General features: G+C 41.8%; 1 protein-coding gene and 1 pseudogene across 1 annotated transcript; both read left to right on the top strand.

Moving 5' to 3' along the window:
- The first annotated feature begins 988 nt into the window (after window positions 1-988).
- On the top strand, window positions 989-1,641 carry LOC119805306 (annotated as a pseudogene).
- Window positions 1,642-16,738: 15,097 nt separating this feature from the next.
- Window positions 16,739-17,614, top strand: LOC119804263 (Y-box-binding protein 1-like). The gene has a single exon (XM_038315735.1). The coding sequence runs from the start codon at window positions 16,739-16,741 to the stop codon at window positions 17,612-17,614; it is 876 nt and encodes a 291-aa protein (XP_038171663.1).
- The last annotated feature ends 1,140 nt before the right edge of the window (window positions 17,615-18,754 follow it).

Raw genomic sequence — 18,754 nt, 5'->3', positions numbered from 1 at the left:
ACTGCAGATGCTTGGTGGAAAGAAACACAAGGGTCCAGAGAGATTCTTTAAGGGACTCTCAAATTTCCCTTGGAAAGGTCACAAGCCAGTCCGCCATTGTCTCCAAGGCTCTCAGAGTTCTTTTTTAACAAGACCCTACCCAACTGTCCCCTGCACACTCAACACTCAATGGCTTTTCTAGCCCAAGATTCCAAAGTACTTCCTCAATCTTCACACAAGTAGCATGGTCAGGTCAGTTGCAGGAACACCCAACTCTATGACCCTGGAACCAAGTTCTGCCTTAGCTGGAGTTACTGTTGCGGTGATAAAGCACCATGACTGACAGCAACTTGACTTGGAAAGTATGTATTGACTCTTGACTTCTTTATCACACTGGATCATCAGAGGAAGTCTAGACAGGAACACTAACAGGCTAGGGACCTTGAGGCAGTTTTCAGGCCACAAAGGAGTACTGCTTACTGGCTTATTCAATGTGCTTTGTTCAGTCTGTTTTTATATAGAGCTCAGGACCATCATCCCAGTGTTCCTACCACCCCCAATGGACTGCCCTCTCCATATTAAACAGTAACTAAGAAAAAGCCCTTCTGGCTTGCTTCTGATCCTGTGAAGGGATTTCCTCAGTTGAGGTTTCCTCCACTGAGGAGACACAAGCTTGTTTCCAGTTCACACAAAGCTAGCCATCACAGAGATCTTCCCTTGTGGGAGGCACTGTGTCCCTGTAGGCAAGGCTTGAGGTTCCAAAAGACTCCTGCCTTTCCCAGTGGGCTCCCTGCTTCCTGCTTCTCCTTTGAGATGTGTGCTTGCTCAGCTGTTCCTGCTGCCCTGCCATTGCTCCACCTTTAGGGAATCTAAACGTCTGAAAACTTAACCCAAATTAAACTCTGCTTTCTCTACTTTTAGAGAACTGGTCCACGATCATACAGAACTCAAAGGGACTCTCAATGTAGATACAAGAAATGTCCCCCTGGTGCGATCAGATTGATCTAAGATGGCAACTGTGGAACTGGAAACCACCCCTACTTCTAATCCCCCACCTGCAGAAGAGGAGAAAACAGAATCCAGTCAGGAGGTTGCCAACCCAGAGCACTATATCAAACACCCTCTCCAGAACAGGTGGGCACTCCAGTTTTTAAAAAATGATGAAAGCAAAACTTGGCAAGCAAACCTTTGATTGATCTCCAAGTTTGATACTGTTGAAGATTTTTGGGCTCTATACAACCATATCCAGTTGTCTAGTAATTTAATGCCTGGCTGTGACTACTCATTTTTAAGGATGGTATTGAGCCTATGTGGGAAGATGAGAAGAACAAACAGAGTGGTCAATGGCTCATTACATTGAACAAGCAGCAGAGACGAAGTGACCTCGACCGCTTTTGGCTAGAGACACTGCTGTGCCTTATTGGAGAATCTTTTGATGACTACAGCGATGATGTATGTGGAGCTGTTGTCAGTGTTAGAGGTAAAGGTGATAAGAGAGCAATATGGACTACTGAGTGTGAAAACAGAGACTCAGTAACACACATAGTGAGGGTATACAAGGAAAGGTTAGGACTTCCTTCAAAGATAGTAATTGGTTATCAGTCCCACGAAGATGCAGCTACAATGAGAGGCTCCATCACTAAAAATAGGTTTGTTGTTTAAGAAGACACCTGAGTGTTCTCGCAGGAGACTGCATCATACAATGATGATTGGGAGCTGAACCAAAGCCTCATCTAAGCAGAGTGGACTGCACTGAAGTTTGATTCCATCTAAATGTTGCTAAGATATAAGAGAAGTCTCATTCGCCTTTGTCTTGTACCTCTGTGTTCATTTCTTCCCTTCCTGCCCCCAATTTTTGCTAGTGTGTTCACTACCCCAATCAAAGATTAACAGTATACACCACCCCAGAATCCTCAGGTGCGTTCCTGGCCCACACTGTAACAGCTGTGTAGAATTACCATGATATACACATTTGCCTTTCCACAATATTCGTAAAAGAACTTGCATTTCTATTACCTTAGCAGGAAAAGATATGTTTCTGCTCCACTCCGTGCAGGAGCGTGTTTTGCTGGTGAAAGTCTGCAGTTTTCTAGCAACCTCATGTCCTTCCACAGCGTTCTCCTTGCTGGCCTCTTGCTGATGGCTGCTAGAGTTTAATTTATTTGCTTCCCTCCTTGGATAACATTACTGACTCTGGTTCAGGTTTTCATTTGTTTTGCTTTTGTTTTTTTTTTCCTCATGTAACATTGGTGAAGTATCCAGGAATATGACAGAAATGTGGAATAAACATTAAATTTGTGCAAACAAAAAAAAGTCCTCCTTACAGATGTGGTAGGTTAGGGATTAGGAGTGTGATGGGATAGAGGGGCTGTCTGAGTTTCTATGGATTTAGGGCAGGAACGGAAGCATTTTGTCCAAACTGAGATCCCGAAAATGTGAAGAAAGAAAGAGACACCCAAAGAAAGGGATGAATCAACACCTGAGGAAAGCCCCAAGGCTCACCAGCCATCCAATATACCCATCTCTGACACAGCTAAGGTGAGAGGAATGCTACAAATTGCATCTTCAGCAGATCCTCTCTTTCTTGCTGCTAACATGTGATCCCCCTTCTTTATTTCTATGCCCTTTACCTGCAGAGAACCTGAGTGTCAGAGCTCACTGAAGGGAGGTGTGGTAGTCTAAATGTAACTGACCCCCATATTCTAATAGGGAGTGACATGATTAGGAAGTGTGGCTGTGATGGAGGGGGTATGGCCTTGTTGGAGGAAGGGTGTCACTGTGGGAGCAGGCTCTGAGGATTTGTAAGCTTAGTATCCCTCCCAGTGTCTCAGTTGACTTCCTGTTGCCTGCAAGATGTAGGGCTCTCAGCTACCCCTGCTGCACTGTCTGCCTGCAGGCTGCAATTCTCCCCATTGTGATGATAATATACTGAACCTCTGAACTGTCAGCCATCCCAGTTACATGTTTTCTTTTTTTAATTTTTTTTCTATTCAAAAATTTACACTTCCTCTCCTCCTCCCATTCCACTCCTGCTCCCCCACAAACCCTCCTCTCTCCCTCTCCCTCCTTAAGTGAGGGCAGGGAACCCTGCTCTGTGGGAAGTCCAAGACACTCTCCCCTTACATCCAGGCCTAGGAAGCTCTGCAACCATATAGACTAGGGTCCCAAAAACCCAGTACATGCATTAGAAACAAGTCCCAGTGCCATTGTCATTGGCTTCTCAGTCAGTCCCCACTGTCAGCCACATTCAGAGTCCAGTTTGATTGCATGCTCATTCATTCTCCATCTAGCTGGATTTAATGAGCTCCCATTAGAACAGGCACACTGTCTCAGTGGGTGGACCAACACCTTGCAGTTAAGACTTCCTTGCTCATCTCCTCCCTCCTTCTCCTCTTCAACTGGACCTTGGGAGCTCAGGTTGTTGCTCTGATGAGGGTCTCTGTCTCTATCTCCATCCATAGCCGGATGAAAATTCTATGGTGATATTAGAGAAAAACATCAGTGTGATAGTGGGACATTGACAGTTCAGACACCCTCTGCTCTGCTGCGCAAGGACCTAGCTGGGGACATCCCTGTGGACACCTGGGATCCCCTCTAGAGCCGAGTCTGTTGCCAACCCTAAAATGGCTTCCTTAATGGAGATAGCTTCTTCCCTGCTCCTATATCCACCCTTCTTCCACATCCACCCTCCAACTCCCCCAAGCTGTTGCCAGTCCTTCCTTTCTCCTTTCTCTCTCCCCCTCTTCCCTTCCTCCAACCTCACCCCCACCCCTACCCCTACCACCACGCTCCCAACTTTTGCCGAGCAATCTTGTTTTCTTCCAATTTCCAGGAGGATTTATATATGTTTTTCTTTGGGTTCACCTTGTTATTTGGTTTCCCTAGGCTTGCGAACTATAGACTTAATGTCCTGTGTTTATGGCTAGATTCCACTAATAAGTGAGTACATAGCATATTCATCTTTTATGGGTTTAGGTGATCTCACGCAGGGTAGTGTTTTCTATTTCCACCAATTTGCATGCAAAATTCAAAATGTCACTCTATTTTACCATTGAGTAGTACTCTAATGAGTATATATTCCACACTTTATTTATCCATTCTTCCATTGAGGGGCACCTAGGTTGTTTCCAGGTTCTGGCTATTACAAATAATGCCACCATGAACATAGTTGAACAAATGCTTTTGCAGTAGGACTGGGCATCCCTTGGGTATATTCTCAAGAGTAGAATTGCTGGATCCTGGGGTAGGTTGATCCCGAATTTCCTGAGAAACCGCCACACTGCTTTCCAAAGTGGTTGCACAAGTTTACATTCCCACCAGCAATGGATGAGTGTTCCTATTACTCCACATCCTCTCCAGCAAAGGCTATCATTGATGTTTTTGATTTTAGCCATTCTGACAGGTGTAAGATGGTATCTCAAAGTTATTTTGTTTTATATTTCCCTGATCGCTAAGGAGGTTGAACATGACCTTAAGTGTCTTTTGGCCATTTGAATTTTGTCTGATTATAATTCTCTTTACACTTTAGTACCCCATTTTTAATTGGGTTAATTAGAATTTTCATGTCCAGTTGCTTGAGTTCTTTATATATCTTGGAGATCAGACCTTTGTCTGATGCAGGGTTGGTGAAGATCTTCTCCATTCAGTAGGATGTCTTTTTGTCTTAATGATAATGTCCTTTGCTTTACAGAAGCTTCTCAGGTTCAGGAGGTCCCATTTATTCACTGTTGCTCTTGTCTGCGCTACTGGGGTTCTACGTAGGAGGTGGTCTCCTGTGCTCATGTGTTGCAGTCCACTTCTCACTTTGTCTTCTCTCAGGTTCAGTGTGTTCAGATTGATATTGAGGTCTTTAATCCATTTGGACTTGAGTTTTGTGCATGGTAATAGATATGGATCTATTTTCATTCTTCTACAGTTGACATCCTGTTATGCCAGCACCATTTGTTGAAGATGCTTTCTTTCTTCCATTGTATATCTTTTGCTCCCTTGTCCAAAATTAGGTGTTCATAGGTTTGTGGGTTATTATGTGGGTCTTCAATTCGATTCCATTGTTTGACTTCTCTGTTTTTATGACAGTACCAAGCTGTTTTCATTATTGTAGCTCTGTAATAGAGTTTGAAGTCAGGGATGGTAATGCCTCTGGAAGTTCCTTTATTGTATAGGATTGTTTTGGCTATCCTGTGTTTTTTGTTTTCCCATATAATGTTGATTATTGTTCTCTCAAGTTCTGTGAAGAATTTTGTTGGGATTTTGAGAGGGATTGCATTGAATTTGTAGATTGCCATTGGTAGAACTGCCATTTTTAATATATTGATCCTAAGTATGATCCCATCCAAGAGCATGGGAGATGCTTCCATTTTCTGGTTTCCTCTTCAATTTCTTTCTTCAAAGCCTTAAAGTTCTTGCAAAATAGATCTTTCACTTCCTTGGTTAGTGTAACCCCAAGATACTTTATGTTATTTGTGGCTATCTTGAAAGGTGAAGTTTCTCTGATTTCTCTCTTTGCTTCTCTATTCTTTGTGTATAGAAGGGCTACTGTTTTTTTTTTTGAGTTGCTCTTGTATCCTGCCACATCACTGAAGGTATTTATTATCTGTAGGAGTTCTTTGGAAGAGTTTTTGGAGTCACTGATGTACACAATCATATCATCTGCAAATAACGGAAGTTTGACTTCTTCCTTTCTGATTCAAATCCCCTTGATCTCCTTATGTTTCCTAATAGCTTTTGCTAGAACTTCAAGCACTATGTTGAAGAGATATGGTGAGAGTGGACAGCCTTGTCTTTTTCCTAAATTTAGTGGAATGGCTTTGAGTTTCTCTCTATTTAATTTGATATTAGCTGTTGGTTTTCCGGTATATAACTATTAATTATATTTAGATATGATTCTTGTATCCCTAACCTCTCCAAGACCTTTATCATAAAGGGGTGTTGAATTTTGTCAAATGCTTTTTCAGCATCTAATGAAATGATCATATGATTTTGTCTTTCAGTTTATATAAATGATGGATTACATTGATTGATTTTCATATTTTGAACCAGCCCTGCATCTCTAGAATGAAGCATACTTGATCATAATGGATGATTTGTTTTGATGTGTTCTTGGACTCGGTTTGCCAGTATTTTATTGAGAATTTTTGCATTAATATTCATGAGTGAGATTGGTCTGTAATACTCTATCTTGGTTGAGTCTTTGTGTGCTTTTTGTATCAGGGTAACTATAGCTTCATAAAAATAGTTTGGCAATGACTCTTCTGTTTCTATTATGTAAAACACCTTAAGAAGTTTATAAGAGTTACCATGGTCATGGTGCCTCTGGATAGCAACAGAAATCTTCCTGCAGGAGGAAAACACCACATGGGCACAGGCACTTGCTCTTCAAGCTGAGTCAAAGAGCCTCAGAGAGATATTTAGGCTTTAAAATTGGCTTAACTCTTTACAAGTTTGCTTCTAAAGGTCATAGATTCCAGCCAACATGGAGGGCACAGATTTCTCTGGTCATAGTGTACAATGTGCTTGATGGGGACGGCATGGGGCCAAGATAAACTTCTCTGGAAGCAGAGGCAGAGCTTTCTTCTTGTTCTGATCACCAGGTCCCAAATAAATACACAAAAGCTTACATTAATTATAGAATGTTTGGCCCATAGTTCAGCCTTATTACTAACTAGCTCTTAAAACTTAATCTAACCCATTTCTATTTGTCTACATTTTGCCACTTGTCTTCATGGCTTTACTTGTTCCTCTGCCAGATGGAATGCATCTCTCTCCCTGACTCTACCTTTTCAGTATTTTCAGTTTGCTTTTCCTGCCTAGCCTTATTCTCCCTTCTATAGACAATAATCAGCTTTTATTATCGACCAATGGAAGCAACATAAACTGGCCGTTTACGGAAAGATAATTCCACAGCAGTTCTCTTTCAGGTTATCCATTTGTGCCAAGAGCAACAGACCCAGCTGTGGGCAGTTAGCACACTTCCCCATTCCTGCCTGTTCCTTCATGTTCTTTCCCAGAAACAGGCTGTCCAGGAGATGAAACAAGGTCAAAATAAGGCAGATGACATTCTGTAGCACTTACAGTCAAAATTTGGGTGGCAACACCTGTAGACATACCTTTCTTGACTTGAGACCCTGAAATTACTTCCTCCTTCTTGACTGCCTTATTTGCATCCAAATGACTAGGCTACCTAGTACCAAGGAACATCCCCTCCTCTATCCACGCTAAGGAATGGGAATGACTGTCCACAATTATTCTGTCATATGTGTGACTCCCGCAGGACTGTGTATCCTTATGGGGAAATGGGCTCGTTTTATCATTGAGCAGAGCTCACCAAGATGACAGTAACCATGGAGTCTCATCATCGTGATGGAGAGCTAATCAACATGAAGGCCACCATGTTATTTGGCTGGGTCTTGATTGGCCATGATGTCACAATGGAGACAAGCATATGCAATGGCACCATATAGGTTAGTGACACCATGATCATAGCTAATGTCAAGTACTCCACTGCCGTCAAGATTAACGCAAACACATGCAGTGAACCATAATGGTGGCACCCACAAAACTCCACGGTGCCACTGGTCCTTCAGGAGATCACCTCACCCATTTCATGTCAAACCAAGGAAGAGACAGATGAATCCTATGGTCTCCTGTTTGCTTTTAGTTTTTCAGCTTTGTTTTGTTTCATTATGATACATTGTTGCACTTGCTAGAGTTACAGGTTTGAAAAGAGTTTTCCCAGCCATTTACCTCAAACACTAGCCAGGAGACAAATGCAAGTGGCCCTTTGGACAGCAAGACTAGGAAAGTTCCTGTGATTTTGCAGTAGCCCAAGGAAATCGTGGGAAAGCACATCCCACATAGGACCCGAGGGATAGATTGCCAAGGCTAGAAAAGATGTTGCAGGGAGCAGATGCAACAGCTGGAGGCCAAGAGCCATCTTGTGTGGGGTAGAAGCTGGGTGCAGGCTACACTGCCTCTTGAAGCCTGCTCTTTCTCCATTGTATCTCCAGTTTATTTTTTCCTGAAGGAAAAACAGAATTTTTTACCTTCTTGGGATTCTTTCACTCCTGTTGCAAGATTTTTTCTTTTTTATTAAATTATATAATTTTACAAATTTTCACCTCCTCCCCACCTCCCAGTTCCCTTCCCCTCCCCATCCCCTTCTCCCTCCCTCTCCAGTCCAAGGAGCAGTCAGGGTTCCCTGCCCTGTGGGAAGTCCAAGTTCCTCCTCCATCCATCCAGGTCTAGGAAGGTGAGGATCCAAACAGACCAGGTTCCCACAAAGCCAGTACATACAGTATAATCAAAACCCAGTGCCATTGTCCTAGGTTTCTCAGGAAGCCCTCCTCGTCAGCCACGTTCAGAGAGTCCGGTTTGATCACATGCTCCATCAGTCCCAGTCCTGTTGGCCTTGGTGAGCTCTTATTAGATCAGTCCCATTGTCTAGATTTGTTCAACTATGTTCATAGCAGCATTATTTGTAATAGCCAGATCCTGGAAACAACCTGGATGCCCCACAATGGAAGAATGGATAAAGAAAATTGTGCAATATATACGCATTAAAGTTTTTTCTTTTTAGTTCATTTTCTTTCTCTCTTTTTAATATTTCTGCACAACCGATCCTTGGATACTCCTGGTTTTGTTTTGCTTTCAAGTTACAATGATAGGGGCAGGTTGAAGAAATGAAGAGGCTGATGCCATCTGTCTGCCCGTTCTCTCAGTTTGAATTTATATTGTTTCGCATTCTTTAGATGGTAGGAACTTCATGCCAGTATGTACTATTAAAAGCAGTTTATCCTTTAAATGCTGTGTCCCTCTGCTGCCTGGTACTGCATACTCTCTGGCAAAGGAGATTTTGATATATGAAATATGAAATTCAACCAGGAACAAGTCTTTAGGAGAGTTCCAGGGTTTCAGTCACTCCTGGGTATTCAATCAGCTATTCTCAATAGACAGAACCAAACAGATACAGAACGAGGTTTTTGTGAACTCTATGCCTCCACCTTGCAATTGTTGAATGAGGAAGTCACATCTGTGGGGCAATGAATTCACAAGTTGCCCATGAGGCACGGATGGGGAGGATTCCACTAGTCATGGCATCTTTACAGGAACAACCTGACTGTCCCATGTCTCCTTCTTCCTGAACGTGCACACCAAGGCAGCAGAAACATGCCATTGCCGTTTTATATCCGCCACACTTATAATCTACATGCCTCTAGCAGAGGACTCATAGCTAGGGCATGTCATGCTGCTTTGGATGTCAGGGTCTCCACACTCCTATGGAGGATGCAGACAAGTTGAAGAGGTACTTCCATTTTTCTTTCTAAGAACTAGCTGCATTTTTTGAAAACCTGGCGATTCCTACACTACAAAAATCAAACCAAGCACAGTCTATATGCTTCCTCTAAGCGAAAAGTATGCTTTCTCAGGTGCCTGTCTGTGATACATTACAGGTTTCCATAAATGTTTTATGGCCAAAGCGTTTAGAATTGTGCCCCATTCTGTATTCATTTATTTCATTCATTTATCAATTGTTAGAAATATTTATTTATTTTACATTAAAGCCATAATTTCATTACCCTCCTCTCCTCCCACCTCTCCCCCACCTCCCTCCTGCACACCTCCTATTCACTCTTCCTCTTTCTATTCAGAAAAGCTCAGGCTTCCCATGGATATCGACTAATATGGCTAATCTAGTTGCAGTAAAATTAAGAACCGCGCCTTGTATTAAGAATGGGCAAAGCAAATCAGTAGGAGGAGTAGGTTCCCAAAAGCCAGCAAAAGAGTCAGAGACAGTCCCTGCTGCTACTGTTATGTGTCCCACAAGAAAACCAAGCTACACAACTGCCACATGTATGCAGAGTGCCTAAGGCAGTCCCATGCAGGCTCCCTGACTGTCAGTCTAGTCTCTGTGAGCCCTATGAGCCCAGGTTACTTGATGCTTTAGGTTTTCTTGGGATGTCCTGGACCCTTCTGTCTCTACAGTCCTTCTACCCTCTGTTCAGCATTATTCCCTGAGCTCAGTCTAACGTTTGACTGTGAGTCTCTGCTTCTGTTTCCACAGCTGCTGCAGGAAGCCTGTCTGATGACTACCGTTTGATTAGTTTGGCTAAGGGTTTGCCAATCTTGTTGATTTTCTCCAAGAACCAGCTTTTTGTTTCATTGATTCTTTGGATTGTTTTCTGTGTTTCTATTTTGTTGATTTCTGCCCTCAGTTTGATTATTTCCAGTCTTCTACTCCTCCTAGGTGAATCTGCTTCTTTTTTTTTCTAGAGCTTGCAGGTTTGTTGTTAAGTCTCCAATGAGTGCTTTCTCCGTTTTCTTTAAGTGGGCACTTAGTGCTATGAACTTTCCTCTTAGCACTGCTTTCATTGTGTCCCATAGGTTTGAGTATGTTGTGTCTTTGTTTTCATTAAATTCAAGAAAGACTTTAATTTCTTTCTTTAATTCCTCCTTGACCCAGGTGTGGTTCAGTAGTTGACTGTTCAGTTTCCATGAGTTTGTAGGCTTTCTGGGGGTAGCATTGTTGTTGAATTCTAATTTTAATCCTTGGTGATCCGATAAGACACAGGTGGTTACTAATATTTTTTGTAACTGTGGAAGTTTGCTTTGTTACCGAATATATGGTCATTTTTCGAAAAGGTTCTGTGAGCCGCAGAGAAGAAGGTATATTCTTTCCTATTTGGGTGGAATGTTCTATAGATGTCTGTTAAGTCCATTTGTTTCATTACCTCCATTAAGTCTTTTAATTCTCTGTTAGGTTTCTGTCTGATTCACCTGTCTATTGGTGAGAGAGGAGTGTTGAAGTCTCCTACTATTAATATGTGTGGTTTGATGGCTGCCTTGAGTTCTAGTAATTTTTCTTTTACATAAGTGGGTGCTTTTATATTAGGGGCATAGATATTCAGGATTGAGACTTCATTCTGATGGATTTTTCCTGTTATGAGTATAAAGTGTCCCTTTCCATCTCTTCTGATTGATTTTAGTTTGAAGTCAACTTTGTTAGAAATTAGTATGGCCACACCCGCTTGTTTCTTAGGACCATTTGCTTGATAAACCTTTTCCCAACCCTTTACTCTGAGTAGATGTCTGTCTTTGTGGTTGAGGTGTGTTTCTTGTAAACAGCAGAATGTTGGATCCTGTTTTCATATCCAATCTCGTAGCCTGTGCCTTTTTATAGGTGAATTGAGTCCATTGATATTCAGTGATATTAATGACCAGTGGTTGTTAACTCTGGTATTTTTTTTTGTAGTAGAGTTTGTGTATTACCCTTCTTTGAGTTGTGCTGGTGAAAGGTCGCTAGATGTCTGAGTTATTGTGGGCATTGTTGGACTCCTTGGTTTGTGATTTTCCTTCTATTACTTTCTGCAAGGCTGGATTTGTGGCTACGGATTGTTTAAATCTGTTTTTGTCCTGGAATATCTTGTTTTCTCCATCGATTGTGAATGCAAGCTTTGCTGGGTATAGTAGTCTAGGCACTAGGTTCCCTTAGTGTCTGTAGCACATCTATCCAAGCTCTTCTGGCTTTCATGGTTTCCATTGAGAAGTCAGGTGTAATTCTGATAGATTTTCCTTTATATGTTACTTGACCTTTTTCCTTTGAAGCTCTTAATATCTGTTCTTTATTCTGTATGTTTTGTGTTTTGATTATTATATGGTGTGGGGATGCTTTCTTTGGATCCAGTCTATTCGGTGTTCTGTAGGCTTCTTGTACCTTCATAGGAACATCCTTCTTTAGGTTGGGGAAGTTTTCTTTTTTTTTCCTCATTTTTTTATTAAAGATTTCCATCTCCTTCCCTCCTCCTCCCCCTTCCCTCCCCTCCCTTCCACCCATACCCCCACTCCACCCCTCTCCAAGACAAAGAGCCATCACGGTTCCCTTCACTATGTTAAGTCCAAGGTCCTCCCAGCTCCCCCTAAGTCCAGGAAGGTGAGCAACCAAACTGACAAGGCTCACAGTGAGCCCGTCCATGCTGTAGAGTTCACGTTCATTGCCATTGTCCTTGGTTTCTCAGTCCTCCTCCACCGTCAGCCATATTCAGAGAGTCCGGTTTGTTCCCCTGTTCCATCAGTCCCATTCCAACTGGACTTGGTGGTCTCCCGTTAGATCTGTCCCACCGTCTCAATGGGTAAACGCACTCCTCACGGTCCTGAATTCCTTGCTCATGATCTCCCTCCTTTTGCTCCTCATCGGGACCTTGGGAGCTCAGTCCAGTGCTCCAATGTGGGGCTCTGTCATTTTCTCCATCCAATGCCAGGTGAAGGTTCTATGGTGATATGCAAGATATTCATGAGTATGGCAAGATATTCATGAGTAATTCTTCTCCTTTGTCACTCCAATTAATCTTAGGTTTGGTCTTTTCATGGTGTCCCAGATTTCCTGGATGTTTTGTGTTAAGAATTTGTTGGATTTGTTTTATTCTTTAATCTGTGAATTTATTTCCTCTATAGTATCTTCAGAGTCCGAGATTCTTTCTTCCATCTCTTGTATTCAGTTGGAAATACTTGTCTCTGAAGTTTATGTTCATTTACTCAGAATTTCCATTTCCAGTCTTCCCTCAGATTGTGTTTTCTTCATTACCTCCATTTCATTTTTCAGGTCTTTTACGGTTTCCCTTACCTGTTTGATTGCTTTTTCTTGTTTTTCTTGGGTATCTTTGAGAGATTTATTTATTTCGTCTACCTTTTTGTTTGTCATCTCCATTTCTTTATGGCAGTTTTTTACCTCCTCTTTAAGGTCCTCTATTATTTTCATAAAGTACTGTTTAAGGTCGATTTCTTTCATTTCTTTTGGAGTAGGGTGTTCAATTCTTGTTGTTTCAGGATCCCTGGATTCTGGTGATGTCATGTTGCCTTTCGGGTTTTTGGAGGAGTCCTTTCATTGGTGCCTGCCCATCTCTTCCTTCAAATGGAGCTAGGAGTGACTTGGTCCAATCTTTGCTCTGACTGAATCTGGGTGGATCTCCTCAGTGCCAGAGCAGGAGCTATTCCTTGCAGTACAATCTGAAGGAGACAGCTCTCCCTTGCTGGAATCCTCAGACATGCCTGGAGGGCAGCCTTTCACCCCTCTGGGTAGGTGGCCTTGGTACAGGAGCAGGACACTTGAATATACTAGGGAAGGCCATCCAGAAGGGACTCCACAGCACTGAATCAGGGATTCCTTGTAGGCGAGGGACGCCTCCCAGATGTGTCTTCTGGTATTAAGATCCTGTGTCTTTGTTGGCCAGGGAGTGTGGAGAGGGCCTACCTTGCTGCAGGCAGGCTATTGAAACCAAGGAACTCCTGTCTGCTGGTTGCACTCCCTACACATTCCCAGCGTCCTGGAGCTGGAGATGTTATGAACCCGAAGAGGGGAGGAAGAAGGTACAGTTTTTCTGGGTGCAAGCCGGATGAGGTAGGAAGAGAGAGGTAGTAGCTAGGGAGACTAGCCCCAGCCAGAAGACTAGGAAGTGTAGGTAGTCAGGTAGTGGCTGTGCATCTCCTAGACTGCTGCCTAGGGGTCAGGAAGTCACTCACCTCCCAGATGTGTCTTCTGGTACTAATATTTGGTGTCTTTGCTGGCCAGTGAGTTCGGAGAGAGCCTACCTTGCTGCAGGCAAGCTATTGAAACAAAAAAACTCCTGTCCACTGGTTGCACTCCCTTCACAGTCCCAGCGCCCTGATCGGGCTGAGCTGGAGATGTTATGAACCCGAAGAGGGGAGGAAGAAGGGACGGTTTTTCTGGGTGCAAGCTGGGTGGGGTAGGAAGAGAGAGGCAGTAGCCAGGGAGACTAGCCCCAGCCTGAAGACTCCTTTCAGTTTCTTTATATGGTGGATTACATTGGAAGATTTTCATATGTGCAGCCATCGCTGAATCTCTGGGATGAAGCCCATTTGATCATGGTGAATGATTTTTTTTGATGTTTTATAGATTCTCTTTGCAAGCACTTTATTGAGTATTTTTGCATCTGTGATCATGAAGAAGATTGGTCTAGTAATACTCTTTGTGTTGAGTCTTTGTGTGGTTTGTGTATAACTGTGACTATGACCTCATAAAATGACTATGGAGATATATCTTTTGTTTTTATTTTTGAAATAATTTGAGGAGTATTGCTGTTAGCTTTCCTTTAAAAATCTGATAGAATTCTGTGCTGAAACCATCTGGACTTGGGCACTTTTTGGTTGGTAGATTTATAAATGCTGCTTCTATTCCTTGAGGGTCATAAGTCTGTTTAAATTACTTATATCATGTTGATTGCAAGTTGGTATGTCGTTTACAGAGAGAAAATTGTCTATTTGTTTCAGATTTTCGAATTGTGAGGTAAAATTTTTAAATAATGACCTAATAATTCTTTTGATTTCCTCAGTTTCTATTGTTATGACTCCGTTTTGATTTTTGATTTTGCTAATGTGGATATTCTTTCTGTGTCTTTTAGTGAGTACAGATAAAGATTTGTCTTTATTATTGATTTTCTCAAAGAACCAACTTTGGTTTAATTGATTCTTTACATTGCCTTCTTTGTTTCTCTTCTGTTTATATCAGCTCTGACTTTGATTATTTCCTGCTGTCTACTTCTCTTGGGTGTGGCTGCTTCTTTTTGTTCTAGAACTTTCATGTGTACTATGAAGTCACTGGTATGAGAATTCTCTCATTTCTTTATGTAGGCACTTAGTGCTATGAACTTTCCTCTTAGCCCATGTTCACTGTGTCCCATGAATTTGGGTAAGGTGTACATACATTTCCATTGAATTCTAGGAAGTCTTTCATTTCTTTCTTACTTCTTCATTGACTGGGTGGTAATTCAATAGAGAGCTGTTCAGTTTCTCTGAGTTTTTGGGTTTTCTATTGTTTCTGTTGTTATTGAAACCCAACTTTAAGCTATGATGGTCTAATAGGTTACAGGGGTCACTTCAGATTTCTTGTATCTGTTGAGACCTGCTTTGTGAAGAAGTCTGTGATCAATTTTAGAGAAGGCTCAACGAGGTGCTGAGACGAAGGATTATACTTTTGAGTTAAGATGAAATGTTCTGTAGATATCCAGTAGGTGCATTTGATTCATAACATCTGTTAGTTCCATTATTTCTCTGTTTACTTTCTGTCTGAAAGACCTGTCCATTGGTGAGAGTGGTGTGTTGAAGTTTCCCACTATTTGATGTGTGATTTTAACTTTAGTAAGGTTCTTTTATAAAAGTGGGAGTCCTTCATTTGAGGCAGATGTGATCAGAATTGGACTGTCATTCTGGTTGATTTTTCCTTTAATGCATATGAAATATCCTTCACCATATCTTTTCATAAATTTTTCTTTGATGTCTATTTTGTGAGATATTAAAATTGGTATACCTGCTTGCTTGTTAGGCCCATTTGATTGGAAAAGCTTTTCCCAATCCTTTATTCTGAGGCAATATCTACTTTTCATGTTGAGGGGGGATTTGGTATGCAGCAAAAGAAAGTGTCCTGGTGTCACATCCATTCTTTTAGTCAATGTCTTTTAGTTGATGAATTCAGTACACTGATGTGGAGAGATATTAATGACCACTGACTGTTACTTCTTGTTCTTATGTTGGTGGTAGAGGTCATGGTGGAGTGTGTGTGTTGGTGTGTGTTTGTCTATGTGTGAGTGTCTGTGTGTGTTCGTGTGTGTGTGTGTGTGTGTGTCCATATACAGCTTCTATAGATTTTGTCAGTGTGAGATTTTCTGTTACCTATGTTTATATGGGTGTCATTAACTTCCTTGTGTTGGACTTTTCCTTTGGCACCATCTGTAGGACTGGGTTTCTAGAAAGATAATTGTTTAAATTTGACTTTGTCATGAAATATTGTATTTGCTCCATCTATGAAAGTTTTACTGGGTTTATTACTCTGTGCTGGTATCGATAGGCTCTTATTATCTGAAAGAATGCTGTCCAGACCATTCTGGCTTTTAAAGTCTCTATCGAGAAGTTGGTGTGATTCTTATATATCTGCCTTTATATTTTACTTGGCTTTTTTCCCTTGCAGCTTTTAATATTTGTTTCTTATTCTGCAACTTTAGAGTTTGTTTATTAGGTAGAGTGGGGTCATTCTTTTCTGATCCATCCTTTTGTATTTCTGAAAACTACTTGTATTTTTACAGTCAAATCCTACTTTTGGTCAGGATAATTTTCTATGATTCTGTACAATATATTCTCTGAGTTTTGGGGCTGGGATCCTTCTCCTCTGATACCTATTCTTAGGTTTGGTCTTTTCATGATGTGACTGATTTCCTGGATGTTTTGTGTTAGGAATTGTATAGATTTAACATTTTCTTTGACTGATGAATCCATTTCTTCTTTCTTGTCTTTACTACCTGAAATTATCTCTTCAATCTCATGTGTTCTGTTAGGGATGCTTGCATCTGTATTTCCTATTTGTTTACCCAGATGTTCCAAATGAAGAATTCCCTCAGTTTGTATTTTTCTATAGTGCTTCTATTCCAATTTTCATGTCTTGAATAGTTTCTAACCTCTGTTTGTTTTTGTAATTGAATTTCTTATCCTGTTTTAAGGGATTTGCTGATAACCTCTAATTTTGTGGTTGTCCTTTCCTTGGTTTGTTTAAGAATACCCTTCTTCTCTCTTTAAGGACCTCTATCCTCATCACAAAGTTGGTACTAAGATTATTTTCTTGAGGTCGATGGACACCGGGAATGAACAGCTGGCCCCAGAGAGCCCTGAGAACAACACCGAGGCTGCTGACCTAGTCACCAATACACCACTGGAGGAGACACAGCAGTCCCTGCAGACTGGAGTCAACACAACAACAGCCATGAACAGTGAGGCCAAGACCCAGCAGCCAGCTGCTGCCCCTGGCGCCATCCTCAGTGCTGCAGACACCAAGCCTGACTCTATGAGCAGCAGCACAGACAGTGACATCCCAGGCAGTCTCACATCGGCAGTGCCAGCCTTCGGGGAGAAGACACTCATCGCAAGGAAGGTTTTGGGGACAGTGAAATGGTTCAACGTAAAGAAGGGTTACGGTTTCATCAACAGAAATGACACCAAAGAAGACATATTTGTACACAAGTCTGCCATAAAGAAATATGCCACCAAGAAGCACCTTCGCAGTGTAGGAGACGGAGAGTCTGTGGAGTTTGATATTGTTGAAGGGGAAAAGGGTGCAGAGGCTGCAAATGTTATGGGTCCTGGTGGACTGCCTGTTCAAGGCAGTAAACATGCTTCAGAGCATAACCAGTATAGATGCTATCCAGGTCGTAGGGGTCGTCCACGCAATTCCCAGAAATATTACGGGAATACCAAGAGTGGGGAAAAGAAGGAGCAATCAGAATGCACTCATGAAGGCCAAGCTCAACAAGTCCAGCAAAGACACGTGATGGAGGGTGCTGGCCACCATGGTACAAACGGGCGAAGTGTACCAGTTAGACCGGATATGTATCGTAATTACAGAACACAGTTCCGCAGGGGCCCTCCTCGCCAAAGACAGCCCAGAGAGGACAGCAATGAACACTATGTGGAAAATCAAGGAGAGGAGAACCAAGGTCAGCAGCCACCTCAACGTCAAAATCCCTACAACATCAATCACCAACGAAGACGCCCAGAGAACCCCAAGCCACAGGGTGGGAAAGAGATATCAAAAGCATCAGATCCACCAGATGAGAAGCTGTCTACCCCCAAGACTGATTAGGGTGTGGCTGAATGAAGGCCAGTTTACCAACTATACCATCATGCAGCTTCATCATCCAACAAGAAAGCATATAAAATACCACCAATAAGGAATTAAGCTCAAGAGCTTGCTTTTGGACAGCTACCCGGATACACTAGAAATATCAGCAGTAACTATGCAGCATGTTTTTGCCTAACACATGTGTTGGGGTTTTATTTGTTAAAGTTTGGTTTTTTCAATATACCTTTAATGTTCTTTGAATTATGTCACCAACCTGCCAACAACTCTCATTAAAGGTCTTAAATACTAATTCAAAAAGATCAACTTCTTGTTCTTAGGCTGTGTTGGAATATTCAGGACATGCTTTAGTGGAATGGCTGGACTCTGGTGGTAGCATGTTGCCCTGAGTGTCAGATGTAGGCTTGGCTTCTTGCGGGCTAGGAGGTTTCTAGCCTGTGTAGGGAGTTGACATAATCTATAAATATGATAGTTTGAATATGTTTGGTCAACATATTCTCATGGGGAGTGGCATTAATAAGAGGTATGGATTTGTTAGAGTGTCCAAGACAGTTTTGGAGGACCTATGTCACTGTGGGGTGGGCATGACCATGTTTTAATTTAGAAGACTTTGGACTATGTTACTTTGCATTATGGAAGCATGAAATACTTTAAGTTCTGCTTAATGGGCCATATTAGCAGGAGAAACGACGACAGAGGTGCTAAGTTATTTGAAATATTAGGTGCTCACTCAATAGATGTCAGAGGAGGAAAATTTGAGTATATTGCCTTTGATCATTCTTGCAAAATTTTGGTGAGTTAAGTGGCTGCATTGGGCCCTTTACCAAGGAATTGGCATGATGCTCTTTTGAATTAATTCCATAAACAATAGACATCTTAAAATAGTGTAGAATAGACTTGCCATGTGGTTATTAGTGGTAACTCTAATGAAGATTTATAAAGAGAAGGAGTAAGCTGAGCTGAGAAAATTGCAAAATGTGAATTTTGAGGAGAAAAAGAACACCAGGAAATGGAATACTGTTACATTTTGTGTTCAGGAATAAATGGGTTAAGAAATAGAATATAACGAGTGGTAATCACAGGAACAGATCCCACCCAGCTATATTTCCAACATGTAAAAAGGAATTAAGAACAGTTTGAGCC

Source organism: Arvicola amphibius, chromosome X (genome assembly GCF_903992535.2).
Source record: "Arvicola amphibius chromosome X, mArvAmp1.2, whole genome shotgun sequence".
In the NCBI taxonomy this organism is placed as follows: Eukaryota; Metazoa; Chordata; class Mammalia; order Rodentia; family Cricetidae; genus Arvicola; species Arvicola amphibius.
The sequence above is the reverse complement of the archived record's forward strand: the minus strand, read 5'-3'. Positions and strand labels throughout refer to the sequence as shown.